The sequence below is a fragment of the Catharus ustulatus genome, chromosome 12, assembly GCF_009819885.2.
Source record: "Catharus ustulatus isolate bCatUst1 chromosome 12, bCatUst1.pri.v2, whole genome shotgun sequence".
NCBI lineage: Eukaryota > Metazoa > Chordata > Aves > Passeriformes > Turdidae > Catharus > Catharus ustulatus.
This window is the reverse complement of record NC_046232.1, coordinates 11114216-11128142: the sequence shown is the minus strand read 5'-3', so window position 1 is coordinate 11128142 and position 13927 is coordinate 11114216. Positions and strand designations below refer to the sequence as shown.

The 13927-nt window shown below is 43.4% G+C and overlaps 2 protein-coding genes across 3 annotated transcripts; one reads left to right on the top strand and one right to left on the bottom strand.

The window, feature by feature from the left end:
* Positions 1-309: 309 nt before the first annotated feature.
* On the top strand, positions 310-3269 carry LOC117001944 (nicotinamide riboside kinase 2-like). The gene is made up of 8 exons (XM_033070685.2): positions 310-602; positions 750-840; positions 1259-1304; positions 1447-1633; positions 1846-1917; positions 2566-2672; positions 2879-2970; positions 3078-3269. Exons 1-8 carry the CDS (start codon positions 577-579, stop codon positions 3081-3083), a joined length of 627 nt encoding a protein of 208 aa, XP_032926576.1. The 5' UTR covers positions 310-576; the 3' UTR covers positions 3084-3269.
* A 248-nt stretch (positions 3270-3517) lies between these two features.
* Positions 3518-12220, bottom strand: SQOR (sulfide quinone oxidoreductase). 2 transcript variants are annotated; one of them, XM_033070683.1, is made up of 10 exons: positions 12142-12220; positions 10633-10884; positions 10151-10321; positions 9611-9664; positions 7838-8032; positions 6759-6968; positions 6109-6292; positions 5211-5278; positions 4184-4362; positions 3518-3983 (listed from the first exon to the last, which is right to left on the bottom strand). In XM_033070683.1, the coding sequence occupies exons 2-10, from the start codon at positions 10864-10866 to the stop codon at positions 3926-3928; spliced, it is 1353 nt and encodes a 450-aa protein (XP_032926574.1). In that variant the 5' UTR covers positions 10867-10884; positions 12142-12220; the 3' UTR covers positions 3518-3925. The 2 variants fall into 2 exon arrangements, with proteins under 2 accessions (XP_032926574.1, XP_032926575.1); XM_033070684.1 differs by lacking the exon at positions 12142-12220 and adding an exon at positions 11672-11841.
* Positions 12221-13927: the final 1707 nt, after the last annotated feature.

Here is a 13927-nt window from a genome sequence, read left to right as displayed (position 1 = left end):
CCCAGCCGAGCCGCCGGCAGGCCCGAGCGCCCGGCACTGCCGCGGCTCCGCCCTCGCGGGAGGGGAGCGCTCGGCCCTGCGCTGCGCCGCCAGCGCCAGCAGGGGGCGCCACGCCCTCGCCTTTCCGCCTCCACCCTGCCCCGGCACTGAGGCCGCCGAGCGCCCCCTAGCGGCCGCCCTGGAACACGGCCGGGCGTGAGTGAGCGCGCCCCAGCCAATCGCCGTGAGCCGTTCGCGTCACGCCGCTTCCTATTGGCTGCGTGGCGGAAGCGGCCGCCCAATGGGCGCGGCGGAACGCGAGGGGAAGGCGCGCGCGCGCGGGCACCGCCCCCCTTTGCGGAGCGCGCGGCGCGGCGCGGACCGGCCCTGCTGCTGCTCTGAGCGACCATGGCGCTGCCCAGCAGTTGACGTTTGGCTTCTCCCCTCTCCACCTTCTCCTCTTTCTCCGGCCCCTTCCTTCCCCCTGCCCGGGTCCCGGCTCAGGCACGTAGACGGCCGGTACCGGCGACACCGGGTCCCCACCCGCCCCTCAGAAACAGGCAGTAGGAGTCGGGCCGGGCGGCCGCCGGACGCGCCATGAACATCATCATCGGTATCGGCGGGTGAGAGCCGGGACCGGGCGGGGAAAGCGGCTCGGGGTGCGGGACGGGCGCGGGTCTCTCATCCCGGCCCCTCCCGGTGCCGCAGTGGGGGTGGGGGTGGACGCGGCCCCCACGTGGCGCTTCCCGACGGCCGCGCTCTCGCCGCAGGGTCACCAACGGCGGCAAGACCACCCTGACCCGCCGGCTGATGCGGGCCCTGCCCAACTGCAGCGTGGTGCACCAGGATGACTTCTTCAAGGTGAGCGGGCCCGCCGGCCCCTGCAGGCCGCGGGAGGGCGCGGGGTGACCCCCACGGGCTTCCGCCCGCGCCGCTGGCGCGCTGCCCGCCCTGCGCCGCCCTGCCCTGCCCTGCCCGCGGCTCCTGCGCTGCCCGGCGGGGCCGGGCGCCGCCCGGATAAGCCTGCACTCGAGAGGGTCCCCATGGCTTTCCGCGGAGCGCTGAGCTCGTGTCCGTGGGAAGATAGAGGAGAGGGCGGCTTTATCTGAGCCTCGTACTGCTGGTTTTATCTGCATGCAAAGGAACCTGGTGGAGGGTTAAGATCCTCCTTTGGAGCTGCAGGGTTTGGATCTTGAATCTTGCTTTAAAATGGGTGTTGAGCTGCTCAGTAGTTGTCCTGAACAAATAGGTTTTTTTTTTCTTCTTGTTGCTGTTTCAGCCTCAAGATGAAATAGAAGTTGAAGATGGGTTTAAACAGTATGATGGTAAGCCTTTCTTCTTAATGTTATCAAAGCATAACTCAAAAACTTTGACTATTTTGATTCTTTATGTGTGCTCTTTCGTAGTGACTGTATCACTAGATCATATTTAATTACTGCTTAATGATAGTTGTCTTTTTTATCTTAGTGATAAGTGCATTAGATATGGAAGCTATGATGAGTACCATAAATGCTTGGATAAAAAACCCAGTCAAGTTTGAACGTTCTCATGGGATCAACAATGCACTGGATGCCCCCATCTTGGAAGATAAGGAGGGAGGAGATGAAACAATCCACATTCTTATTGTTGAAGGCTTCCTGCTTTATACCTACAGGTAATCAATTGTGCCTTCATACACTCTGATTTTGGCAAACCTCCAGGGCAATAAAAAGATGTGTTCTAAACCAAGAGTTAGCAGCAGGCACGTGCCGAGTTAGGTGTCAGAAGTCTAAAGGTCTCTCTAAGTACAGGAAATGGATATAGTTTTACTTTTCTGGGTTTTGCTGCTAATTAGTTGAGGTGTAACTAAATAGATGTCTCTTTCAGGCCACTGATTGATGTGTTCCACCATCGGTACTTTCTTTCCATTCCATATGAAGAGTGTAAGAGAAGAAGAAGGTAAGATTGTCCTAGTTTTTTGCTAGCCCAATAACATTTTACTCTATTCAAGAGTTTGTTTCTCTGAAGCTTTTAGGTAAGAGGGGATAAAGGCAAATGTAGTTGCTGAGTTAGAAGATTGTAGCTTCCTTCACCAAACTGACCTAAAGCTTCCCACCAAGCTATTGTGTTGTGTATGTAATGCTCAGTTTCTGCACACACTTTTCACTAGGCCTTCTCCCATGCTGGTTTTCCAGTTACACAGTTCCCAGGTCTCGAAGGACCTGAGGTTTTACATTTGGCTGTATTGTTGCACACATGCACTGTTCTTACTGCAAATTAAAACTTGAATTACGTTTCAAGTGGAATAAGCAGACAGCTATTTAACCTAAAGTTCTGCTAAACCTTTTAAGAGTTTGTTCATCAATATTTAGATCAGTCTGTCTTGGTAACTCCTTTTGCATTTTAAACACTTTGGACCTGCACATCAGATTTGAATTTATTTACATAAGTTGATGCTTGCAGATGTTGCTAACTACTAACTTTTAATAAGCTCAGAAACTGGAGTCAATGGGCTTAGGCTAATGTGTAGAGAAACCCAATGAAGGATCTGTCATTTCCCTGACCTGTTGATAGTCTACTTGTAAGTAACAATGCCTTAATTCACAGTTCAAGGAATTACACTGTACCTGATCCACCTGGATTGTTTGATGGCCATGTTTGGCCTATGTATGTAAAGCACAGGAAGATCATGGAAGAACTTGGAGTTGATGTGGGTAAGTCTTTAATGACAAAAGCACTCTCTGAGATTGCTTTTCAAACCTGTGCAGTACATACTGGTTAGATGCATGAGAGGAGGTGAATGAAGCAGGTGGAGGGAGTATATTTCTCTGATACCAGCTAGGTGCATGCTTTTTAGATCAGAATCTGGCACACTTATAGAGACATTCTATTACAGCTCTCTTATTTTACTTCCTTTAAGTGCATTTGGATGGGACAAAATCAAAGGAGGAGCTGTTTAATGATGTGTATGGGCAGATCCAGAATAAGATTGAAGAACTGCTTAACACCCAGGTATATGTTCATGCTTATAACTGTAATTCAAATGTAAACCTTTTAAAACACGTGTTGGAAAAGCATAAAGCTTTAACTTTCATTTTCACATCTATCTTTCTGTTTAGAAATAAGCTGCTGCTGCTGATTCTTGTGAATGAAGATGATTCCTGTTTGCTCCATGCTGTCTACCTGACTGCCTCTTAAGTTCCAGCTTCTGTGAAGACTCAACTCTCAAATTCAACCTTGTTCAACCTTTCCCTTGAAAACTGAAGTCTATATGGTCATAATTAAAAAGCACTTCCCCGTTGTCTGTGATCCTAAATTGTGCTTCAGTCTAGTATGTGTTCTCAGTTGACTCTTTTCATGATGTTCTTAGTGTCACAGGTTAAAACATTATAGTGAAACTGATGTGAAGTGGCTCAACTATCCTAGGAGAGTGTGTGTATCCATATACAGACACTGCTTTGACTTCCTTGCTTTCAAAACTCTGCCTGCATTCCTATAATAATTAAGCAGCAGGTATGCTTAGAAATTAGGATTGTTCTTCAAAAATAAGAAAACAGGAGATTTTCAGGCCATTTTACTAGCATTGAATCACTGTTAAATCCAGTGCACTCAATGATCTTGGATGCAGACAATTTCGTTTAGGGTCAGGAAGAAAATTTTACATACATAGTAGCTTTGAAAGTATTAATTGTTCTAGCAACTCCTATAGTAATTTGAAGGGTAAGGCAAGGTCAGATTCCTGTGTAAATAGAGAAGTAGTTTAATGCCTCAGTTTACACAACAGAGCAGGGAAAGAGCACTATGAAAGCTTTTAATCCACAGTAGGAAGAAAAGTAAATTAGTGACCAAAGCTTGATTAAAAAAAAAAAAAGTCTGCCAGGTATTCCAAGAGGGAAGACATGTATTGATCCAGTGTGAGACCAGTCCACTTCTTTGGAAGATTTTAACCAATGCTGAGAACCAGCAGTTACTTCAAGCCCAGATGCATTAGCTTCCTGACAGGAGCTGGTCCTCCCCAGTATCCCCTGGAAACAGAGACAGTTCTTTCACATACTATGGAAGTAGGGCTGGGGCAAAGCTTTTTTTTCTTGTAAGATACTGTACTGTGAAGACATGAGCATTAGGGGGTTGTTCTGATCACAACTGAGGATGAACTGTGCTTCTATTCTAGCAAGGAACTAAACCAGAACAGGTGTCTACCTGATTGTTTTTCTTCAATACTTACTTAAGTAGTGCATTCCAGTAGAGCAGAGGCATCATATCAGCTTTCATGTGGTACATGGTTGCTCTCTCCTTGCTCTGGTCAATGGGAAAAGTCTCCAAAGGCTGAGCATTGTAGTCAAACTCTGCCAGAATCACCTTGTTGTAGTCTGTTACCAGTGGGCAGGAAGTGTATCCATCATACTGCAATGGAAAATACCCACTTCTCATTATTCTGACCAAAAGCTAAAGGCTGAGGTCTTACAAGCCATGGTTAACATTCACATTCCAAAATAACTTCCTAGGAGCTTTCTGCATTTACGGTGTAAATGTCAGTGAAGTTGGAAGGCTGCTAAGCCATTCTGATTTATTAACCATAATACTAAACCACTCTATTTCAAATGTAGATCTGCTTAGCAACATTGCTTAAATTGGACCTAAGCTAGAACAATAGGACTTAATGTCATTAATGGTTGGTTATTGTAACAGGTAACCAGCAGATCAGGATGAGAGCTGGTGTTTGTTTCAACAAGCCAACAGGATTTTTAATTAGAATTTCCAGAGAACTGCAGGATATTCAGGTTAGTGCCCCAAGGAAGTAATGTGTAAAATAAAAGTAAAGGTTCAAGGACAAATTTGAACATATTTATAGGCTTAACAGCTGTAGTACAGAAGTTTCAGTTTAACTTCTTAAAAGGTCATGTCCAACACAGAAGCAAGTTTGCAAGAGTGTTTCTGGAGCAGTTGTTAGCTTTACAGTGTAAGTAAATCACTTGCACTGATGAAAAACCCTGACTAATTAGCATCTAATCTTCTCTCAACTCAGAAGTCAGGAAATCAAAGAGGTAATACTTTTGATGGCAGTATCATGAAATGTGTAATTCCATTACTACTCTGACATGCAGCAAATAAACATCTAGCACCACAGCTGCAGAGGCAAAGCCTTTCCTGCCTTGAGGTTCACACACTCAGCTGCTTGCAAGACCTCCTGCATAAGAAGGCAGAAAACATTCAGGAGAATTTCTCCCTAAGACAAGAACTGTTCTAAGTACCTTTTTAACTGGCACCTCGTTCTTCATTACCAGAGAAATAGTTTTATCAAGGACTCCAGACTGTGCAGCTAAATAAGGAAGAAAAATAAATGTAAGACTTTCAGCCAGCAATTACTGTCATTACTAAAGCAAATAGTAGTAGCCAGGCATTTGGTTGAACAATTCTGCTGCAATTGAATTGTAAGTTTACTGTCCCAGATTAAAAAAAAAGGACTACTGCTCTGGCCTCAGTGTTTCAAACATCCTAAAGCTTAATGAAACTTGAGCTGATATTTTTAGCCTATGCCTATTCTCCTATGATAAATTGTACCTGCTCAGTCTTATCAAACACTGACATTTTGGTACACTGAAGTTCCGTTTCATTTTGAGGCTCTAACTGTAGTCCCATTTACTGAAGTAGTTAAGTACCCCACTCTTTCATTACATCAATAACATATTGTATTCCCTGTGGTTTCTTCTACTCTTTTATTTGCCTTTTATTAGTTGTGAGGCCATAGACTTGAAGTATTTTAACTGTGGAACCTGTGGCTACAAGGCCAAACATGTAATTTTTTGATAGCAATTGATCAGTTAGGGTGACACATGCACGAGGAACTAAGATAAAGCAGAAAGGTTCATTAATGAATGATGATGTAATACAAGAATAGTTAATTCATTATATGACATTCTGTGAACATAAAAAGTAGAATTAGTTCATCTGTGAGGCATTTGGAACAACAGAACTGTTGGGTTAGCAGCATCAACATGGTCTGTAGCTATCTAGTCACCCCAGGAGACTCTGGTCTTTTTGAAAGCTCAAAATTGAAGTCATGACCTCAGGAGTAGCAAACTAAACAAAAAGCTTACTGTGACTTCACTTTTGTCATTTACACACACAAACATACACGTGCAACTTTACCTACAGCTGCAGCAGTTTTTGATGTGGGAAGGTTGGTGCAGTCTCCAATAGCAAAGACATTAGAAAACTTTTTATGTTGTAGAGTCTCCTTATCTACATCCACCCAGCCGCTCTCATCCGAGACAGGACTGTTGACGAGTACAGCAGGTGGCCCCATTGGGGGTGTGACATGAAGCATTTCATACTAAACAGAAAGAAAAAGCACTCAATGGTTAGTTCAGCAGAGTAAAATCTATCTGTTGGCATAAGGCAATAAGCACAGTGTGGAGAGACGGTTTCTTGGGTTTGTGTCTGTTTTAGTCTTTAAAACACAAGTACATAGAATGAAAATCTGCTCTCAAATTTCAAGTGCATCCTTTAATTAACATGAACCTTATCAAGCAACTCCATTTGGAGACTATTTGCCTTCCTCCATGCACACGTGAGACATTCCCACAGCATACAGGACTCCAGGCATAATTTATGAGACGTTTTTTCTTCTCTCCACCTTGGTTTCAAAATTTTTAATATTCTGCTACAGTTAGAGAAGAGTGCTCTGAGGGGGAACAGCAATACACAACAAAGCAGACTGGTTATAACAATGCAGAAGTTACTTTGCAGTACACAAGGAAAAGAAATAGAATCAAATGAGGGGTCTGAAAGCTCCTGACCTTATAAACTTCAGTCACTCCAGGTTTGTCCAAGTTTTCAAACACAGCTTCTTGCTTGTCTGCTCGAACTTCTATGAGGTTGCGCTTGTAGTTGACAGTAAGATCCCTGTCCTTTATTACTTCAAGCAATGCATCAGCATATTTCTTAACACCAAAAATCACACCAAGTGGGGTGTTGAACATGATGTTTGCTTTGGAACGTTTTCCAGTCTGCAGGAGGAGATCCAGTTAGCCTTTTCTATTAAGAAACTGTGACAAGAAGAGACAAAAGAACTGTGCTGCACTACTAAAGAGGTGATAGAACTATTCATGCAGTTCAATTATTAATCAATATTTAATTAATATTTTGCAGCATGTTAGAAGGTAGACCCTTTCAGGGTGAGGTACTGAAGATACAACAAATGACTAGTGAGAGGAGGTGACTGCAAGGCACTGAGGAACTGCTGTATGCAAGTTAAATTCTTCAAGCAGTTTAGTTTTAAAAAGCTTTCTGAAACCTTCACTTCTGCCAATAATTCAGGTACTCACGCAGTAGGCAGCTCATGAAACTTAAACAAAAATTAAGCCTGACACTTTCCACCTGAAGTTGTCCTTTGCTTGGTTTAACAGCCTGGCTAAGACTCCTCCTGATGCTGAGACAATGTGCCCCAAGGAGCAAGCATAGCCAGTTTTCAGACTAGCAGACAAATGGCAACAGGTAAAAAGTACCTAAAGTAATAAGAATGACTCAATTCCAGCCAGTGTTATTTTGGTGCACCATGTGAAGTTACACATCAGGCTGAGAACTGTTGTATCTGCAGCTCACCAGAAGCAGGGCAAGCAGTTCTTTCAATATGCAATTCTGAACTGGATTTCTGAATTCTACAAGTTTCTCTGGTATTAAATATATACTAAATATTTATGTACAATCCATTTACCTGCATTCCTTATACATTAAAAATAGAAAAAAAGACTTTAATAGTCTCGAGTCACAGTACTCATGTGGTTTATATTTGTTCTAAAGATAATATGGAACCCATTAGAACAAGCTTCCCTTCCAATGTGAGAACAAGCACTGGTAGAGAGGGTAAAAGACTTACTTTTCTCAAGTATGCATCTGATAAATACATGATCTTCTGAGGAGCCCCTGCACACTTCACTGGAGTATTTGGAAAAGTGAAGATAGCATTTCCTTCCTTAAAATCTTGTAAAGCTTTCCATGTTTTCTCTACTGTCTGGACTGAATAATTGGAACCTATGTTAGGGTAATTAAAACCTTCAGGCAAGCCTTTGATCTAGGAAAAGAGAAATTGAGGTTTCAAGTACAGATGGCAAAAGTTTTGCTATCAATGACAAATATTAAATACAGACCGTGAAATAACTATATAAGAAGTTTCTATCAAAAAGAAAGTCCACACTTACTTGCTAGGTTGTATTTTTAAAAATAGGCCTAACAATAAAACAGGTATTTACTTTAGAATTTAGTATATGATTTACTAGATGCAACATTTAATGAAATTACTTTCATTAAATTGCAGCATCTGAGCACAAGTCTTCAGTGCAGACCCAGACCCAAGTTTTTGTAGACTGAAGTTCAGAGTAAGAATGTATAAAGTCATTGCCACTACATCACAAGTAAAAATCATGTAAAAAAAAAAAAAAAAGCACTATGAAAATTAGTAAGGTGAATGAAATTTTTCTGTAATCAGGTGTAGATACCTGTATTTGCCTAGGGTCATTTTATTTTAACAAATCTGCATCCAGTAATCATTTCCCTATTACTCCTACTATGACATGAGCATCTGCTTGTGAAAAAGGAAGTCGTACCCATTTCAAAATAATGAATTGCAGAAATTCTGGGAGAATATGGAGTCATGTTACATGCATTGCAATGAGTTTGGGATGTTCCAGTCTGCACCAGAAGTACTCTGCTGGTAAGAAACCATCCCTCTTTTTCAAGTGACCACTTTCGTTTCAAACTTACGATGAGTTTTCATTACAGAGTGTGATTAATTGTTTTACATGGTTTCCACTAGTGAGCACTGAATTTACTTTTATCAGCTTGTACTGAAGCAATAGACATGAGCACTGAGAGGAGGGTCACTGAATATGCTGCAACTCCTTGTTCCACTGACCTACTCACAGAGCTTATTTGTGACTGTAGCTAACTGAGGCCAGCTCTTGCTTGACATACATCTTGAAAGCTTTTCAAAGAGAAACTTAAGTATATTGTCAGGTACTGCATTGTATTCAGGTCAGGGTAAAACCACAAGAGTCAAATTGCTCAGACATCTCTTTCCTTTGTGTTTTCCTCCTCCTGCACATCACTGTAGTCACTCTTGCACCATTTTCCTCTGAGTGCCACTGTGTGAAGTGCACAGGAAATGCTACACGAGGGAAGGGCCCCAGGGATTATTTAAACCCAAGCCTGGTAACTCAGATGGCTCATTTTGAAGTGCATCCTTTAAGAAAGCTGAGGGTAGGTCAAATTAATTCTGCAGCTCAGATTTTATTGACTGCTCTGTGTTCCTCGTTCTGTTTACGTTATGAAATGCTTCAGACTACAAGTCAGCACACCTTGTTATCTCTATATAACAGGCTGCCTTAAAGTTCTAGATTTAACTTGCTGCCCCATCTGCAGATATTGCCACACAGATGCAACAAAGTTGTTGTAAAAGGCTTTTTCCAAGAGAAATTTGGGTTATTACACAGGGATCTGTGGAAGGAATGAAGTCATTAGTCTGTCTTCTAGGTCTTTAATTCCTAGTGTTCAATACCTTGCAGTAAAAACAGTACTGAAGAACAATTTACTCTAATGAATGTACATTATGCTATTAAAATTAGTAAAAATACGATCACTGTAAAACAAATACCTTTTCATAATGCAGACTAATTCCAAGAGCAATTATCAGATACTTGTAGGATACCTGTTGTGTAAGGAACAAAAAGTATTTTAGACAAAGAAACCAAAGCATTACCTCAAAGTAAATTTCAGTTAGCTGACAGCAACAGCATCACAAGGAAGGAGATATAGGGAGCATTAGTAACATAAATTAAACTCTAAGAATTCTAATTAAACTGCATTATGAGTTACACACACAGCCTTTGTTATAAACAGACCGAGGTGTCTGGAGCAAAATATTTTCTCTTTTCTGTTCTGTTCACTATAAACAGGGCAAAGGCTTATGACAATAGTATTTTAAGTTGATGTTATTCTAACCTAGTTATCTACCACAATTCTTATTCTAAAAGACTTTAGGATCAAGTACATAAGACTAATTGGTGGTGTTTCCCAGCCTCCTAGATGCTGGAGGCCTTGCTCAACAGGAATTCTAAGGGGATCTGCAGGAAGTGGACAGACAACTCATGACATGAAATATAAAACTTTTTTTTTTTTTTTTTAACATCATTACCTTGATATCATTCTCCAGCCAGACACAGTTCTTATCTGGATCCAATGCTGTAACTCGAGATTTGATCCAGTCAACACCTTTAGGAATTACACTTCCCATTGGACGTGCAGAAGCTGCCAGCTGCTTTGCACCACCACCAACCAGGGTCCACAGTGGCTGATAGTAATGAGTCTGAAATAAAAGATCAAATGGACATTTCAAAACTGTTTTAAAGCACATCACTTCAAATGGGAGCAATGTACTCTGAACATTGTATTATTCTTAATAAAAGAAGCTGTATAAATAACCAAGATTTTTCATTACAAAGCTGCAGGGATGTATAAACCTTACTGAGAAAAAAGTGTTGTACAAAACCTTTTGGAAGGTGCTTAGTTGGCTTACTTTCCACAGCTAAAAATGTGGGGCTGGAGAGGGATGAAAATCAGACCCACCTGGCCACATGTAAAATTCTTAACAGTGCTTTACAGCAGAGGGAGACTCACCTCACTTGGCTCAACAACAGCCACATTTTCTGCCCCCACTTTTCTCTTCATCCGAGCACTCATGGCGATTCCACCAGCACCTCCACCCAACACAAGTACTTCATAATAATTCCTGGCAGCACACCTGGCTGCTGTGTGCAAGCTGAAGGAGCTCATCTTCTGCATTCCTGGTTTCAGCAACCACACACCAGAAAAGAGATGGGAGCAGGAGGACACTGCTCCAAATGGTGACATCTTTCATTAAGTGGGAAGCTAGGAGATAAGGAAAGGCACCAGGAACAATTATAGGAGGCAGAATTTATATTTATTTAAATACCTGGGTTAGTTTTCAAGGCAAAAATTATAATACTAAATTCCTCGAGTCAGCCGGCAAGAATTACGGCTTTTTCATTTATTTACTCATTTATGTTACTTACAGATCAGAGTTCCAAAATTACACCAGAAACCTCAAACATTTTCAAGAAAATCTTCCAACATCAGCTTAAAAAATTCTTCACTGAGCTGAGCAACTCATTCTGCACCTTTCTTTGTTATCTTGACATTCCTCATGTCTGTGTACCCTGAATTTTTTATAATGCCCCATTATTAATCCTTACAGTTACAATTTGGGACAGAGAGGTAAAAATCTCAGAGGCATCCACTGTAAAACAAATGTTAATAATTTTGCTTTACAGGTTTCCAAGATACAAACATTTTCTTCCTATCCCCTCCCCAGTCAGAACAAAACATCCAACTCTGCAGTAAATTAGTTTCACTTTAGAAGGCTGTTTATCATCTGTGCAGGCAGCTATTTAAAACGTGGAGCCCATTCACAAATCTCTTTTCCCTTTCACTGTAAGGCTATTTGTTTGCGTGTTTTTAGAATAAGTCTGTTTCATGCTGAAGAAAACGCACTTTAAAGAAATCATAGTTAAGACTTAGCAGGAGAGCTCAGTAACTCAGTATCTCAACCAGACCCAGAACAAACACCGAAGTGAGGCACGGCAGTTCCTGCAGACACTCAGGGCTGTGGCAGCTCCTTCCTCGGCAGGGCACCTACCACGGGCTAAGCTCCTCGGGCTGCCTACTTCATCCAACCACTTTCCTGAAGCAAGGCGGGATAACTAAAGCTGGAGAAGCCCTACCGGCAAGAAGTACGGATCACTGCAGTATTCGTTAAACAGCTGGTCGCAGGGCAGCAGTTTGAGCACTCCAGCCCCGCACGTGTGCGAGCCGGTCTCGAGCCGGCTGCAGCGCCTGCGAGCCCCTCGGCCCGGGGCCGGCGGAGCAGCACCGCCGCTGTGACCCGGGCCGAGGGACCCGGCCCCGCAGGGCGAGCGGGGCCGCCACCCCGGGGCTGGGGCACGGCCCCGTCCGCGCTCGGCGAGGCCGCTGAGGCCCGCAGGCTGCCCCGCCGGCACGGCCCTGCCCTCCCGCCGCCTCCCTGCTCGGCCCAGCCCGCCAGCCCCGCTCCCTCACGGCAGCACGGACCCCCGGCGCCGCTCCGGCCCCGCTCCCCTCCGCACTCACCGCTGTGGCGCCGGGCAGGGTGAAGCACCGCGCCGGCCCGGTGCGATCGGAGCCGGGCACCGGGAGCAGCGGGGCGGGGCTCGGGCGCTGCCCGGCCGCGGGCAAAGGCCGCGCTCCGGCCGGGCAGGGCAGGGGAGGGGAGCACAGAGCGGACAGGAGTGGACAGGAGTGTGCAGCCCCTGAGAGGGGCTGAGCCGGGCGCTCCGCTCCGGGCACGTAGCGCTGGCACCCACACCTCCAACCCCGTGCTTCCCAAAGTTTTGAAACGCCAATCCTAAACCTGGCCCCCTGCCAATCCCCGATCGAACCCAGCTGCGCGCTCGGTTCTGGCCTCCATCCCAGGCAGCCCAGTCCCACACACGCACACAGAGCACAGGTCACTGCCATCGGGCCGAGCCACACCAGAGTCACAGCCACTACCGCACCCGCCATAGACAGACCGCTGCACTGCAGCATCTCAACTTTCTCAGGTTAACAGTAAGCACCAGCCCTGAACTATCATCTAGGAGCCCTTTTCTATAGATAGAAAAACAACAAAATGATTAAGCTTAATAAAATAACACCGAAACACTTACTAGATCAATAATTAATAATAAATGAGCTCTTCTGGAGTGTATCCTCCAGTGATGGGCAAATGTTCTCTTTTCAAAGAGAACACTCACAGTTCCTGGGTTTTACTGGACAGAAAACGTACTGGAAGAACACACAAATCAGTATCTTTAAAAGTGTGACATTTCTGTTAATTCAAGAGACCTCTCTAAAGAGAAAATAGCCCCAGGGTTTATAGCTACATCTTTATAACATCCAAATTCCTCCATTTTATAATTGTTATGAGTTTCTCAACTTCCTGTTTCCACCTGCTTTTGTATAATCAGAGTGCAGCCTTTTTTACACATTTTTTGTTCTAAGAGGTTGATCCTCATCTCTGTTCATGAGAAAATTTGCTGGTTTTTTAAACATGTGTTTTTAGGATTGGCTTTAGACATTGCAATATTTCCCGACAGACTGCTTACAGAGTTAGCCTGCAGTTTTAATTTAAAAAAAAAAAAAAATTACTCAAATGAATTCCATAACTCAGAACACCTGACAAAGCAAACATGAAGAAACTGCTCACCTGTAGCACAGGGGCCTCCAGCAGCTGCAGGGAGTGCTGCCTTGACCTTTCCAAAGTCCAGGCAGGATGAGAGGCTGGGAGCTGCTGAGCGAGGGCTGGGCACACACTGCCTAACCCAAACCCTGTACTACCACGTTTAGCTACTCCCTAAGGAACTTTCTATAAAAATCAAGCAAGACTAAGTGTACACAGCAATAGAATTGCTCACTCCTGCTGTGCATGCTGATGCAAACAGACATTTTTTAGATGTCAGTATTGTTAAATTCATCCAATGCAGCATTTACTTTTATGCATTAAGCCTTACAAGAGTATTTGGTAGAACATCCTACGGAGATAATGAATTGTAGTTTTGACTGAAGTAACTTAAGAAGACATTAATAGAAGTTATGTAAACTGAACAAACATAATCCTATATATTTTTATTAATTCCCCCCCTTTATTACAGAAAAGTCATTTAGCAAAATTAGGCCCTTATTCATAGAAAACCCAGATCTTACCACGCTTTTATAGGAAAAGTTAATCAATTACATTTTTATGTATTCCTCAGGTAAGCACTGTCAGCTTTTATTCTTTTGATCAGAAATTATTCCAAATGCTGAAATGTGTACCAAGTTTCAAAACACCAATTTCTTTTAATTTCTTTGAATTCTCTAGTTTTAGTTAAAATAACCA